Source organism: Opisthorchis viverrini (assembly GCF_000715545.1).
Source record: "Opisthorchis viverrini unplaced genomic scaffold opera_v5_224, whole genome shotgun sequence".
In the NCBI taxonomy this organism is placed as follows: Eukaryota; Metazoa; Platyhelminthes; class Trematoda; order Opisthorchiida; family Opisthorchiidae; genus Opisthorchis; species Opisthorchis viverrini.
Genome location: NW_008751878.1, coordinates 739,473 through 761,253, shown reverse-complemented (window position 1 = coordinate 761,253; position 21,781 = coordinate 739,473). Strand labels below are relative to the sequence as shown.

The 21,781-nt window shown below is 43.0% G+C and overlaps 1 protein-coding gene across 1 annotated transcript; it reads left to right on the top strand.

Annotated features, from left to right (window-relative positions):
• Positions 1 to 1,378: 1,378 nt before the first annotated feature.
• T265_08498 (hypothetical protein) lies at positions 1,379 to 7,108 on the top strand (the record flags this gene model as incomplete). Its single annotated transcript, XM_009174312.1, has 3 exons — positions 1,379 to 2,101; positions 2,136 to 2,220; positions 5,280 to 7,108. The coding sequence occupies 3 exons, from the start codon at positions 1,379 to 1,381 to the stop codon at positions 7,106 to 7,108; spliced, it is 2,637 nt and encodes an 878-aa protein (XP_009172576.1).
• Between the last annotated feature and the right edge of the window lie 14,673 nt (positions 7,109 to 21,781).

Here is a 21,781-nt window from a genome sequence, read left to right as displayed (position 1 = left end):
TTGTGGTTGCTGGTCACAGGAATGGTCAGGTATGTAGGCTAAAGCTTCTGAAGCCCGACTGGATGGTCGTTTTGAACTGGATAAGAGACGCACGGACAACGGAGAGTACCTGCATCAGATGTGTGCCAATCACAGACTGTTCCTTTGCAGTACTGATTTCCGGAACAGTTTAAATCACGTGACAACGTGGTGCCCAGCAAAAACAAAAACAAGCGCCGAATCCAAATAGACCACATCGCCGTCAGTTATCGGTGACGAGGGTCGATCACCGCCTGCCGCTCCTTCTGGAACACCAGCATGGACTCCGACCTTGCACTTGTACGCTGCTGCATTTCATTGCGCTTCTCAGGTGTACGCAAAACGCGCACACCTCGCTTAGCCACTGAGAAGCTAGTAGGCACAGAATTCGAACGAAACTATCAGAACCAGCTCATCGAATGCCTGCCGGACGGTACGGTGTCAGATAGAGACAGCCACTGGGAAAGAATATCCAAAGCGCTATTCAAAGCCGGAATGTCTGCTTACGGTACAGCCCAACACTGGGTCTCTGATAGAACCGTGTCTTTTCTGGAGGCCCGGCGACAGATCCCACCTGGCCGCCGCCACAACTCCATCCGGCGCATCATCCGACGCTAGGTGAAACTGAGCGTCCGTGCAGACCAAAAAGCATGGTGGACCCGAAATGTCGAAGAAATCGAAGATGCAAAGAATGCTGGAAACGTGCGCAAACTGTTCTACTTGATTTGTTCGATTGGTCCTCGGAAACCTCTTGTCAGCGAAATAATCAGGGACCAAAATGACTCCCTGATATGCAACAAAGCAGAACGCTTGTGCCGCTGGGCACAGTACTTCGAGCAGCAATTCAGCTGGCCATCTTCCACCTCCAATCCAGAAACCTTGTCTCTAACGGAAAGGTGGACTGTAAATATGGAGCCGCCTCCAGCCTCAGAAGTGTTCGAATACATTTCTTTACTCAAGGGTCATCGTGCTGCTGCTCTTTTCAATGATGGCGGTGGATTCCTCAGCCAACGTCTGCGTGTGGGGGAAGGAGACAACTTGGGTGAATTGATAATGGTGCCCATTTTCAAAAATGATACTCGCAGTGAATGTGATAACCACAGAGGTGGTAGTTTGACGCCTGTTGTGACAGCGCTTCCGTCGTCACTGATTCTTCGCCTTACGGTGGAACGCGAACCACTGACTCGTAACAACTAAGCGGAAGTTCGACCGAGTAGAGGATGCGTTGACCACATTGCCACACTCCACAAGGTGTTAGAGCAAAGCCACATGTACGGAAGACCCACAATCCCTTGACTTCAAGGGAGCGTTTGATTCTTTTGATCGATCAGTACTGGTAACTACACTTGCTCAACAGGGTATGCCCCGGAAGTTTGTAAACATAATCCGATCTCTATATTCACATACTCCTGGGCGGGTGAGGGTGTATGGTGAGCTCTCCAAAAGCTTCCCTACAAAAAGTGGTGTCAGACAAGGATGTCAACTCTCCCCATTCTTGTTCAACTTCGTCATCGATGAAATAATGAGGCGAACACTGGACGGTTTTCAAAACCCCGGTGTTCAAATTGTTGCTGGCGAGAGCCTTGTCGATCTGGAGTACGCAGATGACATCGCCCTCATCTTTGAAGACCATAGCGAAGCACAAGCCCTGTTGAATAAACTGACCGCCATCATACCATCATTTGGCATGCGCCTTGCACCTTCAAAGTGCAAAGTCCTGCTTCAGAACGTGCCATCTGCGAACATATCCCTTACAGTTCAAGGAGAACCACTGGAGATTGTGGAAAACTTTACATACCTCGGTAGTTGTATTAGCTCTGACGGAAGTGTGTCTGATGAAGTCAGTGCAAGAATCTCAAAGGCTCGAATCACGTTTGCTAATTTGCGTCACTTGTGGCGTCAAAAAGGCATCTCACTGGATCTTAAGGGTCGTGTGTACCAGACCACAGTAAGGGCTGTGTTGTTGTATGGGTGCGAGATATGGCCTCTTCGGGTAGATGATGTGAGGCGTCTTCAAGTTTTCGACCACCGATCCCTCAGAGGCGTGGCTGATTGTGGATGGCGCCAACGTGTTTGTAACGAGGTGATAAGAAAACGGGTATTTGGTTGTGCTGCAGGCACCTCAATCAGGGAAAACGTCCAGCATCATCGACTACGATGGCTCGTTCATGTTCTACGCATGCCGAAACACCGTCTACGGAGGTAAGTGTTGTTCTCCGTGCCTCCTTCCGGATAGCACAAACCACGAGGTGGATAACGAATGACTTGGCAGAGAGGCGTGAAAGAGATCACAGAGTTTGGGTGTTGTTGGTGTTGCACGCCTTCCAGGATGGGGTCCCCTTGACCCCGCCTTTGCCTGGCTGGAGACGTAAGAAATGGTGCCTAATCGATGTCAGTGGCGTTCGTGATATCAGTTTTTTTTCAGATTGTCTGACTGAGCAGTTGGAGTTGCAGGCACCTCAGAATGCTTGACATAAGCCAGCACTAGGTCCCCTCTCTCAGCCACTCTTTTTCTCTTTTTTTTTTACCCTGGGGCTCTTAATATAATTATGTATGTACATACTAGACGAAGCTTATGGTTGTACGGCAGAGAATCATCAATGCCAACAATGATGTAACTGTCTTTGATGATGATGTTGATGATTTCACTGAATGCAGGGACGGCGTTTTGACGCCTAATCTGACACCAAACGCACGTTTCATCATTAGTATATAACGTTGCGCTAGTGCTCGATGGGCACAGATTGATGCTCCCCTTCAAACAGGCAAAACGTTAGTCAACTTTGACCTCATCTTTGTCGGTATAATTTTTCTTCCGAACCAAGTTAAACAAAATACTGTAACAACCCTATTCAGAGTGGCAGAGATAGCAGAGTGATGGAAGCAGGGAGGTGACCAACCATTCACCTGGTAGAGGGTTATGAAGGAGATTAAGAAACGTTTGAGTGCTGTCATTGCTACTCGTCTTCCAGGATGGGGACCGCGTGATCCTCACTGTGCCTTAATAAAGACACTGCGAAATATGGCCGTCAACCGATGTCAGTGGTGTTCTTATTGCCTAGTGTTGGAGACACCTCAGAATGATCGTACTGAATTAACAATAAGCCACCTACCTCTCCATCTTTATTCTTTTCTTCAGATTCAGGCTTTCAAATAAACTATGGCTATACGACCGTGAAGTATTGGTGTTTAAAACTGATGCCATGCTGTGAATGATGATAATGATGAAGACCAAACGGATTAGCATAAATGCTCTTGATGTCTCCATCGTGGTTTAAAATCTCTAGGTTAGATGAAATCAGAATAAGCCCTCGTTTCACTTCGGTGGAAATCCTGATCATGGGGCAGGTTATATATTCAAGTTCGGAATAACTAAATTGCAGATGGAAGCGAACCTTTTTGCTACATGCTCACATACCCAAATTGACCCTGAAGGGGGAAAAATAGCGTGATATTTAGGGAAACATCTCCCAAGATCGTTTTAAGATAGATATATAGCGACCTGTGCTCCAATGAACAACAAGGGTCATTTGAGATTCGGTTGAACTTTCTAACAACATGATTTCGGCTCGCGGAAATGTTCACCTTGTAGATATTCGGATTGCTCATAAAGTGTATCACTGTTGGCATCCTGATTTGAAGACATGACCAGAAGGTGATATGAGGCTCTAAAATTAAACCTTCCAACTCAATCCCCACGGAGGTGCTTTAGTCCCTCTGTGCTGCTAATAGAGTGTAGCACGATACAAAGGCAGATCTATAAAGTAACTTCTAAAGTTTTTTCGGTTAAAGAAGAGATTTTGTGTCATTGGCGGGGGTAAAAATATAAAACAGCTTACTACTCTGTACAGAAGTAATACACTACTAATAAGGTTGTTGGCAAGTTCTCCGACAAACCATGACTGATTTCGAGCCTTTTTGTGTTCACCATTTGGACGAGATCATCGGGTTTTCGTTCTCATTGAACCCAAATTCTTTAAAATCAGCGAAGTGCAATCGTTTGCATGCCAATTAGATTTTGACAGGAGACCCGCTTGAAATCTAAACCCTGTTCTTTTCCTGACCACTTCTTCAGTGGACGTACTATCGAAAGAAAAAAGCTTGGCTTTGCCAAACAAGCAAAGTTCCTATCCGGGTTGAATGAGAACAGTAAACCTTCTTCAGGTTAAGGAACAAGAAAATCATTATTTTCAAAAAGGCTGATGAAACAACTTTCCCGAAATATTCGCGCTTTTCACCAAACACCGCCAGCAGAAATAGTGGCATGCGCATGATTCTAGACGGAACCACGACCATCCAATTTAGCGCGCCAAAATCAAGTAAGTAAACTGAACCATTCGCTGAATAATTTTTTGAAAGTCCCAGGAAAGTGAACAACAAAATTCGCATGCGAAATTGGCCGGGGAAGTTGGTGAGGAGGGAAGAACAGATCAATAGTTTGGCTCAAGCCACATCGCAAACTTTCACGGGAAGTAAAAGGTGACTTAGTCTGTCTGAATTGTGAAGGGCCGTAATTGGTAGGCAAACAGAAGCGGAGCAAATTATCACAATATTCTGACAAGCTAAGTGAAAGCAACTTGCTTGATGAAATAAATCATACACATGAATTGGCGACAACCATTTTTTTTAACAAATAGGGATTCCATAACTAGGGAATAGTTAGGTAGGCAACTGAGTGCCTCGTCTGAGGTTTGAGTTTATGCTCCTCCTGTAAATCAGTGTACTTGCAAGGTTCCTTAGGCATTCGATTTTTTTACACTTATCGGCCTCACTCAAAACATCCAGGTGAAATTTGGAACAGACCGATTTCATTCCTACAAAAAAACGTCTCGACGCCAATAAATTAGTTACGCTAAGTTTTGCTTCGCAGGAATATATCATGGTCCATTCAGTCCAACCTGTGACAATTAAATTTATTCCCTTCTTGTCAAGGAACGTGTAAACTGATTACTCTATGGTGTTTTTGATTATAACATTAGCCCACATATCTTGACAAGAGTGGTTTATCTACAGATGCTATTTTGGCGTCGTCCAACACCTGATAATCACACACCTCTTTATGTTGGAATCTGAGATCATCCAATCAGATTTCAGCCCTCGTCGCAGCCAATCACCGAACAACTGTGTGACACTCAAGGCTATTTTTTCTTTGTAAATGAACACAGTACGTATCAGTTTGCCTTCACAAGAAGGTTGATTGTTTATGGACCGTTTGACCGTTGATAATAATTTTTTGGAGGATCTAAAATTACAAAACGCAGTCATGATGCAGATCGATAGTCTGAACGCTATAATTCAAGAAAAGCAGATCCAAAATCCAACCGGTCGAACTTCTGCTAGCATGTCGGTTCAGCCTACTGATCAGCTGGTTGGTGTGTCAGTCAAGAATCACATGGAAACTGTCATCGCGACCACCGTTATGCTCTCACTGATATCAGTAGTCGGAATCGTTGGCAACATTTTGGTGGTGTGGGCATTTCGCTGCCACGCTTCTCAAGGTATCGTCACCAGTATGCTCATTCTGACTTTGGCGTGCCTAGATCTTCTGATTTGTGTCGTTGGAATTCCAAGTACTCTATATTTGGATGTGTGGTCGGGTGAGACTACTGACATCATTTGCCGTATTCACATGGCGTTCAAAGGATTTATTGTGCCTGTCTCGGCTTGCGTGTTAGTGTTTATTGCGCTTGAACGGTTTTTTCTCATCTGTTTTATTCCCGGTTTCGAACTGAAACGTATCCACCTGACGGTGGCTTTTATTTCCATGTTGTGCTTTGGAATAATGCTGGCCATCCCAATGGGTTTACATGTGAAATCTAGCGAAATCGCCAAAGATCGGGACGAACTACTTCATTTGGCACTGCAATCAAGTAAAACCAGTATGAATTCACCCAAACAGACCGCAGTCCATATTCCCAGACGTTGTGTGAAAGATGACCAATACGTTGGTGACACTATCTACTGGTACTTTCAAGTTGTGGTCATGTTCCTGTTTGCTTTTCTCTTCTTCAGCCTGGTGTGTATTTACGGAGTGATTTTCTTGTTTGTATGGCGCCACGAATCGCTAATGTTCGAACGATACGGGAAGTCAAAATATCGTGGCTACTGGATCCGCATACACGCATCCTCCAAACAAAGCACTCAACGCCCCTCACACTCAAAACATTCATCGACCCAGCCCAGCAAGGAGGAGAGCGAAAGCTTGCGGAAAACGGAAGATAGTTGCGGCAGTAGAAAAGATCAAAAGTTGGAAAGAATTCGCTGTGCTTGTCTGTGTGATTCAAAGCAGGTTGAGGAGAACACAGAAACCCAGTATACCAGCCTACGAAATGTGTCCAAAGCGAGTACGGACTCGAACAAAAAAATTGGCAAAATAGTCGATTACGAAACAAGCCAGAGAGAGTCATACAAAGCACACAATATCATTGAGTCGGCCAACTGGTTACCCGAGTCAAGCTCACCCTCTGCTAGAACGAGTAATTCGAATCCCAATAAGACATGTTGCTGGAAATCCCCAACATCTGTCACGATTGTGTCCGGCAGTAATGAATCGGGGGACGGTGCACCACATCCAGTAAAAATTAAAAATGAAGATATTATCAAGAGCCCATTTCCTAAGCAAGAAGACTATATAGCCCGTACAAAATGGGCCGCACAAACGATGGAACGGAGGCGCCGACCCCATGTACATGCGGCACAAACGTTTGCCCTAATTGCCGCTGCATTTGTCATGTCATACAGTCCCTATCTCATATACACTTCGATGCCCGTGACCAGACGAACTATTCGGACGGTGCATGATGAAGATCGCTGGTATGTTCAGGTGGGGCGGGTGGCATTCTACATGTACTTTATTAATTCGGCTCTAAACCCCATCATTTACTCATGTACGAACAGGCATTTTCGGACGCGTCTTGTCGAAATTGTATCCCGATTCAGAGATATCTGTGCTGTTTGCACTTGCAAATCCACAAGTACGAAGGATGACCTTGAACAAAAAGGAAATTTAAAGCCACAGGAGATGCAGTCCCTAAGTGGTGCACCAGACTCAACGTTTGAAAAAAGCGAACGAAAGCAAACAGATCTGTGATTTGTGCGGCTTCAAGTGTCTTCTGTTCACAGTACACTGAAAAGTAATTATAAGCAGAGTTTGACTATTCTGGTAAGTATTCTACCCTAGATCTCCGTTCTCTTACGCGATGTATTCAAATGTCCTGAAAGGAAGTTTGCAGCATAATCATTCCCCGACCGGAACTCGGTTCACCGATTGTGCTATGAAACAGGTCCAAGTCAGAAACTCGATGTTTTGAAAATGTGATCTCCGTTGTCCCGATTCCATCCACCGATTACCAATGGTAGTTTCCACAGTTCCCGATATTATTCGTACGGTATTTTCACATATTCTGGAAATTCGGCCAGAGTTGTGCATGTGAAAAAAAGTGATTTTTTGTCCTGTCATCTTGATAGTGACCGACCGCCATGCATTTACAGGCCGAACGTCGGTCGAAATCCCCATATATCGCCTTGTTGATTGCGCTTTCGTTTATGCACAAAAACTTCATACCGAAAATTGTCACTTTTTTATACGCGAAGAAATACTTTCAACTGGGTAAAAAAACATTGTATATTTATCATATGCGGATATCTGCTGGCAGGATTCTATGTAGAAGCGCGAGCAAGTTTGATGAGCAACCGGAACGCAGACATCTACGGGTCACGAATGTGGGAGTAGGAACTACATAGAGCGCGCTTAGTAAAACATCTAGTTTATTTGCGAATATACACTCATTTTTTCGAGATACTCACCTGGAACCCAGTTGAATCTCTCGTTTCTTCATGATGTTCTCAGGCAAGTGAGTGTGCTGCATGCACCAGGCCGCCTCATGTTTCAAACATCTAGTTTATTTGCGAATATACACTCATTTTTTCGAGATACTCACCTGGAACCCAGTTGAATCTCTCGTTTGTGATGCTCTCAGTTGCCTGAGAACATCACAAACGAGAGATTCAGCTGTGTTCCAGATGTATCCCTCGAAAAAACCAAATTAGTTTGCAAATGAGCGTACTTCTCTAATTTCGTGCGATTTGGTTTCATGGAGAACATAAGGTTGACGGAGACCCGGGGACTGTGCCTACCTGATGAGCCCCAAAAAGGGCGAAACCGGTCGTGGATTGTCGACGGATTTTCAGCAACCGTATGAGTAATACATTACAAAGACATACATGTCTAGTTTACTGGTTCAGCGAAAATGATGGTTACGAAAAATAATTGTAAAAATAAAACAAATAAATGAAGTTGCAACTTTGTGCTTGAAGTGGATCTAACAAGACCTAGCGTTTTAGTAGTAAAACATTCAACTCGAGCGACAGTTGAATGAATCTTGGAAGTCGTTTTTTTGACAGTATTACTGGTTGGCCCCATCAACTCCGAAGAACCTTGAATACGATGACACCATGAGCCTGACAGTAAAACCAGAACGGAAATGGGCATTTTCAGTTAACGGTGATCTTATGGGCCAATCGCAAAATGACGAACTGGGGTGCATTGACCGATTGCATCATTATCAGGCAATATATCTACCATGCTTTCAGTTTCGTTCAAAAGTTGAGGAAATACTCAGTTTCCGATTGGTGTGCTGAACATTCTACTAGAATGGATAAGAAAACTTGTGCAGCAGATTGTAGCGTTTGGTTTTCTCACGTTGTTGTAGAATTGGACATTTTCCAAGGCTTAGTAAAATGGCATTTGCTACAACGTTCGTTAATACTAGTGGTCCAAAAGTTTGGTGTATACGCTGTCTTCAATCATGACATCAACGTAATCACTTTGAAAATATAAGAGCCCAAATCTAACAATCAATGACTGAGTGATCCGAAAAGCAAAATAATTTTTCCATTCTCGTTTTAAACTAATTAAAAATGTGTGAACTGAATTGGCAGATTGACGTGACGAGGTCGGCTTTAAAAAAACGCGGCTTTTAGTATCGGACTCGAAGTGCGGATCTATACACCAAGACTTAGCTGATGAAAGAGCTTTCTGGAATGCTCAGTCGAACCGTTTGCTGTGGTGTCTTGACACTATTTTGAACGTAATTTGAGGATTATATGAATGCAGTATCGTATGATATTCAAGAATATCCTGTACAGGGTGTCTTGTTCAAATTTTCTTCTCTTAAAAACAGCTGGTGCGTCACTGCAGCGATACAAAATTCGGATAAATTCCATTTACTAGTTGCTCTTCTACAATTGATAGTTTATCAAACGATGTGTTAGGACACAGAAAGAAGCTTGAATTTTGCGCAAAATCGATATCGTTCAAGGCGTATTCAGGTTGTAAAAGTCGTACCAACGTTCATGCTTTATCGACTAGCTGTAACACAAATTATATGGTGCACCATACAAGCATGGAGCAAAAGGGAAGACTGAGGTTCTGGAGTAAGTGGTTGACTCTGCAGAATAAAGCCAAGATGGATTATGCGTCATAGAGTAAGGAGCTAAACATTAAATTTAGGTGTTTTTCTTTGAAACCGCCTTTGTGGTTTGGAATCTCATCACACGAGACCAGAAATAGATCGCAAAGCTTGATAGCGCTCACTTTAGCCATTTAAATGGTAACGTGGTATTTCATGAATCCAGTGCTTCTAAAATGAGCACTGACTGATGGAAAGCCTGGGATCATCACAAACGAGAGATTCGGCTGGATTCCAAATTGGTTCGGAAATGAGGTTATTTCGCTAACTTTGTCCCCGGAAACCCGGGGACTGAGTCTACCTGATGAGCCCCAAGAAAGGCGAAACCGGTCGTGGGCTGTCGACGAATTTTCAGCAACCTTATGAGTACTACATTACAAAGCTATGTGAACTTCCATAAATTCCACATTACTGCTTGATTCTACGTCGAATGAAAAGCATTCATCAAGCCGAAGTTTTGCATTCTTACGTACTACAGGTGATTCACGGCTCAAGAGGTGGGGAGGCCCAGAGGCCAAGTTTGACACTTAGACCCGACAATCCCATCCAACTCAAAACAACAGGAATCCAGGAGTCCAGGATGAGTCCGGGAATCTGGGCGAGATGGCCCAAGTGATTAGAGCGCGAATTCACTGGTCGAAAGGTCCGTGGTTCGAACCCGACCTCTGCTTCTCGACTTCTCCTGTCTGGGCTTGGGCAACCTGACAGTATCCCAGCCCTCATGCAAACTTCGGGTGACATGGCAGTTAGGCACCGAAAGGGTGCTACAGCTGGACGACGCAGGAATCCAAACATCAAAAACAGAGATTGTTAATGACCAAAGAATTTCATCGGAAATGCCCGGCTTAACAAGCACGCCGGAGTAAACTGAAATAGATGAAGCTGTGCCATTAGAACAGCCGTTAAATCGCTTTTAGTGCAATTAATGGTTAACATCGCAATTTCACTCATGAATTTCCAAAGAGTTAAGCTAGTTGGGTCGATAATTTCTCGCCCATGTTCCTCATAAATTTCAAAAGCTTGACTGTAATTTTCAAATGTTCAGGCGGACTGATTTAACCTTGTTCCCGAGAAGCAACGCTGTAGCTGAAAGTTCCAGTCATCGGACGGGGCATAGCTTATGCGTCACTTAAAGCTACCGATTAAAAAAGGAGATTACACGTTACCGCGAAAGTCAGTTGCTTCCTCATCCTAGTCGTCTGTCAGGGAATACTTAATAGCTGATCTGCTAAACCAAAGATCACGTAACACAATAAACGGACCGAGTTATTCAGCACATAAAAACGTCTTTTTACTGGGCTTCCCACGCCTGCACAAACGCTGACCTCCGCACTACATCCCCTTTGTAACCCGGAACAAAACGTCTTTTGGATGATAACCTGTCTGGTCAGTTTATTTTTGTGTCCTGACTTTGAACTGACATTATTTGATCGGTATACTGAATATTGGAATTGTTGAAATCAGAAGAGACCCAGAAGTGCTCGGTCTCCTCTCAGGTGATTTCACAGAGATGACCGCGTTCCATATTTGGATAGAGAATCTGATATTTCCACTCTATGCGAGATTAAACTTGCCTGCAGTCATATTGAACATTTGGATAAAAAAACCTGTCACGCGTATCATGACACAGTGTGCGTGATAAATTTACGATTCTAACGCCAGTGAACACGTGTTGCAACCAACGTGAAGTATGTCTGTACTATCCAATTGGGGGGGTGATTGTAGTTCAAACTCGGGAGTTGGGCTTTAAAATTCTAAATTTATCTACCCGTTGTATAAGTGGATGATAGGAAGAAAGCTAGTGTTATCGAAATTTCATTCAAATTATCCCCAAGGAATGATTCGTTGGTTTGTAAACTAGGGTGTCATCAACAACAAAATCATGTCGGTATCCTGTTCACAAGATGTTCACCCAGGGGTTTGTCGCATCAATCCATTTATCAATTTACCTTTTTTTATTAGAAAATACAAGCCTTTATAGAAAAACACTACCATCAATTAGGAACGGGAATACTAAGAGGTCCTTCTGCTGTAAGTTACCTCATTTTTAGAAGCCATGGTTGCACCTAGTTCGATGAGGTTGTCAAAACAGAAATAAATGTCAATCGGGGAGCCTATTATTAGCCAATATCGATTGCAGGGCGTCAAGGTAATCTGCCACCAGAAATTGGAAAATTAAATAAGCCCATTTGCTTACCCAAAAGGAATATGGTTCCTCACATGACTCACTTTGTTTTGAAAATACAAATGAGGTAGCAAAATTAGAACAGAGTCTTCTAAACATGCTTAATGTCTATCAATAGCTGAACTTTTAGTCTGTCATTTTGAACCGGGATGAGTATTTGCGTTCCATATCTATTAATAAAAACTTGAAATGTTTTGCCACTGAATTAGGTTAATTTTTTGTTCCCGTTCATTCAGATAATTTACAACACGGTGTACGGTTAAACTACATATTTATTTATTTGTTCATACATTTAATTACTCACTATTTCACACAGTTGACAACCTATTAACTGACCTCTGACCTGTCCCGAGTGCAGAAATTTCTTGGTTGCATTTTAAAACACCGCAAAGGGTGTCTACTAACGAATTATTCAACCATCATACTCAGTAGGATGAAATACTCCAACCCTTAGTGAGTAGTTGTACACTGTCGAGAACGATGGTCGTTAAACTTTGCAACTTATCCAGTACTTCTCTAGTCATGGAAGACACAAGCGGACCCCACTTTGAGCCCAAGCCGTGGAAACAAAACAAAGTACATTATACGAGTTTTACTGCGATGCAAGTCAACGGGCTTGCGTGCAAAGAAAAAACTCGTTGCTTGAAAATACACGTACGTTGTTCTCATCGCAGATTAGACGTCCAAAACCCACTTTCCGCCTCTATTTGAGGAAATAGTGTTGCCACTAACGTAGGCAGATGAAAGGTGGGATATTATGGATCGATGCGTGTTTGTAAGTGCTGTGTTGATGCCTATTTTGAGAAAAGTTTTGGATCATTGGGTCCAGGGATGTGGATTTAATTTGATGTTAATCACTTCAAAGACAATTGCGCCGCAAGCATTCACAAAGATTTTACGGAAAGTTTTCATACAAACTCTGCTGGAACAAAATTTTGTTTCATTTCTCGAGGGAAGTATATAAAGCTTAATTGCGCGTTAAATGACAATCTGGTGTTGACGGGTGGCAAACGTGGCCGAACGGTGGTAGATCGTCTCCAATTTCACAAGATCCTGTTGTAATCGAAACCGCCGTATCAGGGCTAACCACTGAAAAACAAATTTGCAACCAAATTTTTACCAGTAGGCGAACACTGTCTACCAGCTGAGTGTAATAAAACCTCTTTTGTGACATTGGAATACACTGCTGACACAAATGAACAAGCTTCTTGTGACGGGTTTTGTTTACATATCTATAGCTAACGGCTAATGGCATCTCGCATGACAACACTTTGATGGTCATCTGAAGTGTGAAAACATTCAGACGGGCGAAAATGTCCAAGGGGGTGGATGCGTTTGTGTCGCTGCCACTTCATCCTAGCGCCCTCCTCTGTCCTCCCAACAACATCCCACGAGGGACTATAGTTTTTCGCATTTAACGGTGATCGCGCGGATTGGAAAATTTTTCGAAACAGCTGAGAACTGTTACTGGTAGAGTAAGACTAATCCACGATATAGACTACTAATCAAGATAAAACAATGGCGCAGTGGTTGTTCACTTTCCACACACACAGAGTTTGTCGCTGTTCTATTGGTTCTTCCAATGTGTCTAACAAGTTGCATGATCGACAAAACTTTGTTCCTTTACTAAGAACCCAAATTCCTCAACGATTCAAATTATGAGCACAACTCTTTTTTGATGCGCATTCCGAACTCATCAACCATCCGGAAGAACCGAGTCGTTTGTGTGACGGGTGTTTTTGCACTCAGTCGATCGTTCAGTCCAGCTGACGAATAGATTAGGCTCGCCAAACTGGTGGTTGTATAGATCTGAAAGCGAAAACGCTGTTCTTGAAGGCATTTAGCCAGACCTGTGTTGATAATTTCGATTCACCAACAGGTAACTGTGAATCCTATCTGAACAATATAAAATATGAACCGAGAGTTTAAATGCGTCAACATCGGGAGGAAAAGAAGGGTGCGCCGTCTGAGCGCATCGTGACATTTAGTCCTGCACTCGACATAATTAAGTTTGCTGAAACACCTCAAAGAATTTGCGTGATTACTTTTCGAAGCCTAGACCATCTATAAATCAGTCAGTAGAAATAATCGCCGTGGTTCATTCGTTGAAATTCTTCAGTGGCTTTGTCAAAGAGGTCCGTAATACCACCTGGAGTAATCAGAATCAGTAACAATCTATAATAGCGCAATTTTGGACACTATTTTGCTAGTAAGACGTCGAGTTTCAGTGGATGACACACTGCTCCGTCCCCCTTAGAGCCCCCCCCCCCAGATGTTCTACAAACGAGCGACCGTTCAGACGTCGAGTGTGGATGACACACTGCTCCGTCCCCCTTAGAGCCCCCCCCCGCAGATGTTCTACAAACGAGCGACCGTTCTCGCTTGAATGAAGTAAGTGTTTAGCGCACATAGCTGTCCCTACGCATTTTAGGTGTAAAAACTCGTGATACATCAATATATAAGTCAATTTGTTATCTCTGGATTATAGAAAGCGAAATCGAGTTGGCTTTTACCTAGACAATTAAGGAATTCATGCTTATAATAGAGAAAATAATAATCTTTTAGACAAACTATTCCCTGTGACAGTGAACCGATGATGTCGTGTACAATATTTGACAGCCACATAACCCTTTCGTATTCGAACGTTCTCGCCTGAAAACGAACTTTCTGATTGTCCAATCCAGTGAACATGTTTTCAGCCTCAATTTGTTGCAAGCGAATTCCAACTAACCCTTGGGGTCAAGCACTTTTTCACCTGGACTGTTGCCGAATATAGGTAGATCGGGTGCATTGTCTGGCCGTTGATCTGTACACCCAGAGATGCACCTGGATTACGAGCGTTTGGGTAACAACCGTGGTGACAGCATTAGTTAGTCCCTCATCACGCAGACCCGTAGTGATGATTAAAACTCGGCTGGTGACGGGGATTCCGTAATCTAGCTACCAATATCGGCAAACAGATGAACACAAGGTAATCGAGTTTCACAGTTTTTCACCCCACCTCCTTCTAGAAGAGTGATTCATCTATTTCTACCTGCACCAAGGAGCAGGCAAATTCCACTGGGAGCAGCAAACACGTTGCGTTGCTACCACATGTCTTGACGGGGAAATATCAGAAGCGAATCACGTCTTTTATGGCCTGTCTTAACTGGAAGTTTTTCGGCTCAAAATCTCTGTCGTGGTTTACAAACAACTCATGAGCGATACGGAGGCGTTATTGTGGACAAGAAACACAACCAACCCAGCTCGAAATGTGCACAAGTTTTTCCACTGTTTTTTATGTGGGGACGAGTTGGCTCGGTGGTTAGAGTGCGATATTTCGCCCGGATGTTTAGTGGTTTCAACCCGACCTCTGTCTCTGGACTCTCACGGTCTCGGCTCAAGCAAACTGGCAGTATCTCAGTCTTCGCGATTCCGTCGGGATGGGATGACAGCTAGGCATCAAGAAGGTGTTACAAGTAAGCAAATTTTTAGTGTTTTGTGTGTTATTCAGTTACCTTTGAGCTGCGTTTCCGTAATCAAAAGGACGATGGGTAAAACCAGGGAAATTTTAATTTGCCAATCCGTATATCCAATGCCCCAGAGGTCTATCCATTTCTATTTTTGGAAAAACAGCCGGGGAGATATTTTCACTGACATAAAAGACATTATAAAACATTTTAGAAAGAGGCCATTAGTTCCCGAATAAAGTTTTGGCTAGAACAAAGTAGTTTTATTTGAAATGTTATATTCAAATATAGCAACATACTAGTGATCAAATACCACTGAATTGGTAACATACACGGACTTCTTTTATGCTGGTTCTACATTGTTCTACAGCTGTCGAATAAGTACAGAAGTTGTAAGAGTTTACCGAAAACATAGTAGTTCATTTGGGCTTATGGTGAGCACCACTTTATTTCAGACATCTTTATAAATGCCCATATTTATTATCTGGCTAATACGGGTGCGACAAACGCATTACCGAGTAGCGAACAAGATCGGTCACAGACTTCCACACCGCAAGGACAATATGTCTAGTGGGACCTCAGTTCTCCCGAGAATCGGCGAGGTTTTCAAGAGAGTATAGGGATTAGGAGTCAGAGAGTCAGAAAATTGCATTAAAAAAAAAAAAAGAACATATTTTTACAGTCTTGCTAAAAAGATTAGACTCCCATTCTTTTCAAATCTAGATGAGACAGTTAGACAAACCACAATCCAATATGCTCCCGTAAACGCGCGTTGAGCGTTGAGCTCACAAAAACACCATGATTGATAGCGCCTAATTTGGCAACTCTTTTCTAGGTTCTCTGTCCCCTATTCCGACATCCGAGACACGGGTTTAATTTGACCATAGCTTGAATGCATACGGAGTAAAATTGACTTGAAATCAACTGTCACAAAAATACTGGTCAACTGCCGAACGAAGAGTGAAACCGTTGGGAGGTTAAAACGTCTACGATCGGGAACATCTTGAGAATAAATAATCTGAGCCTAGTGTCAAAATCAGACACCATCAACGAGATCACTTTACCATCGTCGTCTGTGAATGATGCCTGGCGTAATCAAGCAAAAGATTTTAGCTGACCAGTCTGACTGCAAAGTCACTGCATACAGGCCCATTAGCCCCAGTTGTGTAGAGACTCAAACCATTTGCTAAACAAATCACTTGAGCCACAGTCAGGAGAGTACGGGGACCGTAAAGGCCTCAGTATTTCCTTAGCTTTTATTATTTTCCGTTACCTAGGAACATTTTACCTACAGATATTTAAAGTTATACACAACACTTCACACGAAGATGATGCTCTCATATAGGCAACACAGGTCTCAACCTCAGTACTATCCAAAGATCTTTCGATGCCGTGGTAATTCCAGTCTGTCGTTAGATACCGACTTACGGAATATTTAATTCCTCACATGTGGCAGAACTGTACGCAAGTAAGGAGTTGACAAATAAGCCCATAAAGCAGCAATCGAGTAACCGCCCAAGTTTTGTATCATTTCAGCCCAGATTCCAAGTGATTTCTCTTCTGGCTGTTATAAGGTGAGTTTTTTTCTGGACATCGTTATCATGGACGCAATTCGGAAGTCTGCCAATCAAAGTCTGTAACCCGAATAGTTGAGAAACAGCACTTGTGCAAGGATTTTTCTGAGGATAAGGTAAAGTAATGCACTTTTCACTGTTTCAGTGAGTCAAAATGTCGCTCATTATAACGAAGGTGCTTCAAAAAGAAAATTCAATTTCTATATTTCGGCAGATCGTGTCAGATTTCGTACTTCGTTCCTCACAATCCGATCCAACACCTCTCTCGAAAAAAATGGTTTGTCTATCATCATATCCTGAGAACATCATAAACGAGAGATTCAGCTGGGTTCCAGGTGAGTCTCCAAAAAAAACCAAATTGGTTTGCAAATGAGTGGATATTCGGTAATCTCGTGCAATTCGGTTTCAAGTAGAACATAACGTTGACGGAAATCCGGGGACTGCACCTACTTGATGAGCCGCAAAAAGGGCGTAAGCGGTCGTGGACTGTCAACGGATTTCCAGCAATCTTATGAGTAGTACATTACAAAAATATAAATCACCAAAGAGCACATCAGTATCTGCCCTCTTACAAAAACAGTAAAGTCTCACGAGGAATCTCCAGCAAAACCTGGGAGATATCTCTAATCACGACTTCGTCCAGTTTTATCTCACCTTGATGACTCGATACAGAAGTACTCTTCATGAAAACGTCAGTCATGGCGAAACAAGGTTTTCTGCCTAACCAAAATTCCAGACAAAATTGTCACAGTAACCGACTCGTGAAGTATAGAATTCATAATAAGCATCTTCAAGCAAACATCACTCATCTTCACTTAATTCAGAAGTTTTCATCCTCATTGAAAATTCGAATAACTGAATTTTAAAAAAATGAAGATAGACTGATGATGCTCTTTAAAGCATTTTAAAAGATGTCGTTTGTGGTCAAAGCCAAAGGGTATTCTTACATTTTCTAACGCAAGTTGACAAGTTGATCGAAAAGATAGACATTTGATCCCGAAGGATTCTCACCAGATGAGTAAGTCATTCCCAAGAGGGACTGGTACACAACAGATGCTTGACTGACGACCCGGGTAACGCCAAGAGAGTTGATTCGTTCGACTGAAATTCTGGTTTCTTCAAAAACATGTTTTCGGCAGTGAAAACAGTGATATAAGCAGGAAACAGCGTTCGGTGTTTTCCGTTGGTTTTATGGGCGAATTTCGTATAAATAACATGGAAAGTCAAACTAAAAAACCGAATTCAGCATGGGGAATATAATGAGAGAACAGTTTCTTGAAACATTTTGTGCAAAGGATGATAAGAGATCTTTCCTAGGAAAGGCAGATGCATTTGAAAGTCAAACGTTTGCTGTAGTGTGTGCAAAACGTTTTTAGGTTTAGTGGAAAAAGCCAACGATCAGCCTGAAAAGTCGATCGTCCGGGTTCGAACTGTATGGAGGTGTTTGGAAGATTTTTACAAAGGACATTTTTTTGGTCGTTATCACCAATGACAGTGTTAATACGGTACCGTAAATTGTTGTAATGTACTACTCATTAGGTTGCTGAAAACCCGTTGATAGCCCACGACCGGTTTTGCCTTTTGTGGGGCTCATCAGGTAGTCACAATCACCGGATTTCCGTCAACCTTATGTTCTAATTGAAACCGAATTGCACGAGATTAGCGAATATACACTCATTTGCAAACTAATTTGGTTTTTTCGAGGGACTCACCTGGAACCCAGCTGAATCTCCCGTTTGTGATGTTCTCAGTCAACTGAAATTGCATGGCTGGGATATTGACAAAGCTTCCACCTATAGACAGGAGGACGATCGCTTCCCACATCAGAAGCCTTTGGCCCAAACACCTGGCATCAAGACTGCGGTGGTTGACAAGAACCTATTCAAATAAACAAAAATTGTCAAGAACGGATCGCCACACGTTTTTAAACCCTAAACCCGAAGAGCCAGGACAAAGTACACATTGATCAGGCTGACAGATTAAAACTCTGCGGATGTTGAGTTGGCATGCTTCAGTTTAGCCCAATGGCGCATTGATTAATGCAAACGCTCGAGTTTCCATGAGGTCTAGATTTTTACACTGATGTTGAGTTTTCCCTCTAGTACAACGTTGCGAGGGCGGGACGCGACAACGACAACGCCAAATCTGCACGTGGCTAATCAGTTTCCTCTTTACTAATGAAATTTTTGTTAAAGTCACACGGAATTTATCGGCTTACGTTGACTGGATTTCATCTCAACAAGGTACAATACGATTCCAAAGGTTTGATGAAAGGAAGCCAAGTTTGTCCAACAAGTCGACACTGATGAATGCACACATAAAACGCCTGTCGTTGAAACAAGTCAGTCTTGATAGCGCACAACAAAACGTATGTCGCTAGTGCCGTTCACCACTTCCTGTCATCATCACCGTCCATTAACCCTCAGCGTTCATGTGAGAAGCGCCTATCTGGATTGGTGGAAGAACCTGCTCGGAGACCAGTTTATAGTAATCGGTGAAATGTTTTTGAAAATGTGCGTCCTAGAGTACATAGTCACATTTGGCTACAATGTTCTGGAATTTTTTTCGTATCACATATGCCTTTTCATAATCAAATAATACAGCTTACCACCTGTTGTACCAATCAGCGATGCGCACAATTGTTGAAAGAGTAACCAATTCACCAACGCGTAGACTTCCATGGTACCCGCACCTCAGAAGAATACGCAACGAGTTGCGGAAGAAACAATCCTGGTGTTCGATTCCATGAAGTTTTTCTGCGTCAGCCAGCATGCACGAGCAGATGTCAGATACGACTGTCCTGAAATAAAGTGGGCTGGACACAAAAAATGGCCTTCAATTTTCACCATCTTTTTTGTGCTTCTTTCTCAGTCGCCACCTGCGTATATCTGACGGTTGGAAAGAACATTTTTCTAGGCGATATTTGTGTTTTCTATCACGGTATTCTGGAAGCGACGAATGTTGCACACAGGGATCCCGAGGACCATATTTACTTGTTACCACCTACGCAGAATCACGAGCATAAACCCACAAAAAATAAGTAAACAGGTTAGTCTAAACGTCTGTCAGCATGGGAATAATTCTGTCATGGATGACCCTTGAAGCGGGAATTCCACGGGGGAACTGCGTAGCTGGGTGCGCACGTGGAGGCCAGAAGTAATTACTGAGTATAATTGCGGTCCTTCAATGGGCACATCAAGTTGCGTTTAGACACCCGAGCATGAATGGCCGAGTAGCCGATAGCCGATATTCTGAGAATAATCCTGGTCTACAATGACCGTGCTATTCGTTCAGATCTACTTTATTGTGTACCTTCTACGGAGGCGTCAGAAAGCAAAGCACTCTCGTTCTGCGCTATTTTAGTTGTCGATAAACTGAGTTTTCATGAAGTGGAAACAGGGAATAAACGAGAAGTTGGCAGTTCGGATTCAAAAACATTCTTAGCCAAACGTATCTCACTCACGTACCTATCTCATGTATCCAGTTAACCCAGATCGGGGCGAACCGAGTATGCGTTTAGCTTCCAAACGACAGAAAGGCCCATTAAAACCTCAAAAACTGTCCAATTTAGAGAAGGGTTCTTCTCCCAGTGGACTGGAGACAATTTAACAAAGGATCATAGCTGAGTGGTATTCCGGAGGAAGATGTCAACCTATTGGAGTTTGATTCTTGAGCGATTTTGGCGACAAAGATTCTATTTGATTATGGTCTTGTGATCTGCAACCAAGCAGGTGTCTGTGGCACAAAGGGACCATAGTTTCGTCGATTACTGTGACACCCCCGACAAACAGATATGGGCAATATAATCATAGCTTTGACGGATTTTCATCATACTTGCGTCGTACTTGTGCGTAGGTTCTGTTGACCACCAGATGCCTCTTTTGGAGATAAGAAAGAATACCCTAACTATTGCCGGTGGATGGGTACATAGTTACCGCTAGGTTTCAAAAGAAACGCTGTGTACCTTCAACACGATCCAGAAGCTCTTCAAGAAAGGTGGACCGTACTAAAGTGCTTCTTAGCAGAGAATGTGTCACGCCTGTACGCTTTCATGAAATACGATAGTCCACAATTGGAATGTTTGCCATGCCGCGAAACGTGCAAATGATTCAGATGGAATAAAAATATACTTTCAGCTTTTTTTAGAATGAGTCTTTTACTCAGATTACGTCTAAGAGTCACACGTTGGAGCATTCTAATATGTTTGGCTTCTCCAATGGCTAGCTGTCTAACCACGACTGCTTACCGGTGTGTTACGTTCCGGTGCCTTGCTCCCATAACTCTGTAAGGTCTGAAGCACACATCTTTCTCTGTTTGTTTGCGTACCCCAAATTGTCCTTGGTAAAGTCAGACAAGAACTGAAATCCATCAGAGTTGTAACCCAGTCTCCTTGGTTCGTGCATCGTTCACTGCACAGAGGCATGTGGGTCCATTAAGAAGGAAATTCGGATGAAAGAGTGCAATTCTAAAAGTATGCTTTTCGGCCTCACTTGGAGTTTGGCAAAAGCAACTTGGAAAAACTGTTTTGATCAGATGTATGCAATTTTTGATATCGCTTCCTCCGGGGACTGTTTGAGGAGATCCAATTAACAAACGTGGTGCCAATATTAGCATAGCCCATCAGGGAAATCATGCTGCTTTTATCCGGCAATGCAAAAAACGTTTTTTGTCAAAAAGCACTCTTGTTTACAGGTATCCTAGACAGTTGATGCCGTGTAGGCTGTAAGCCTGAAAGAAGTCAACTTGACAGCGATGGATGCATCTAGGGAACCTGCCGAATTGACACAAAATCCCTCGCTTGAATTATCAACCAAATTCAATTTCTCTTTAGGGAGTTAACCCAGATTATCTAGCTAAAACGCTGCAGAATAATTCCCAGTAATTCCATTTCAAAGTTAAGGTGAGCGTTTCATATTAGTCCCCTCAGTTGACTAATACGCTTTGAACAAAAATATTCGCATTTTTTGTTTGGTGGTCTGTTCGCGGAGCTTGGCAGTTGGATTGCAAACGATTCATCACCAATCGAGGTGACATCGTCAGTGCAGAGTTGAGTAGGTGAATTCCTCCTCTACCGTCTGTGATTAT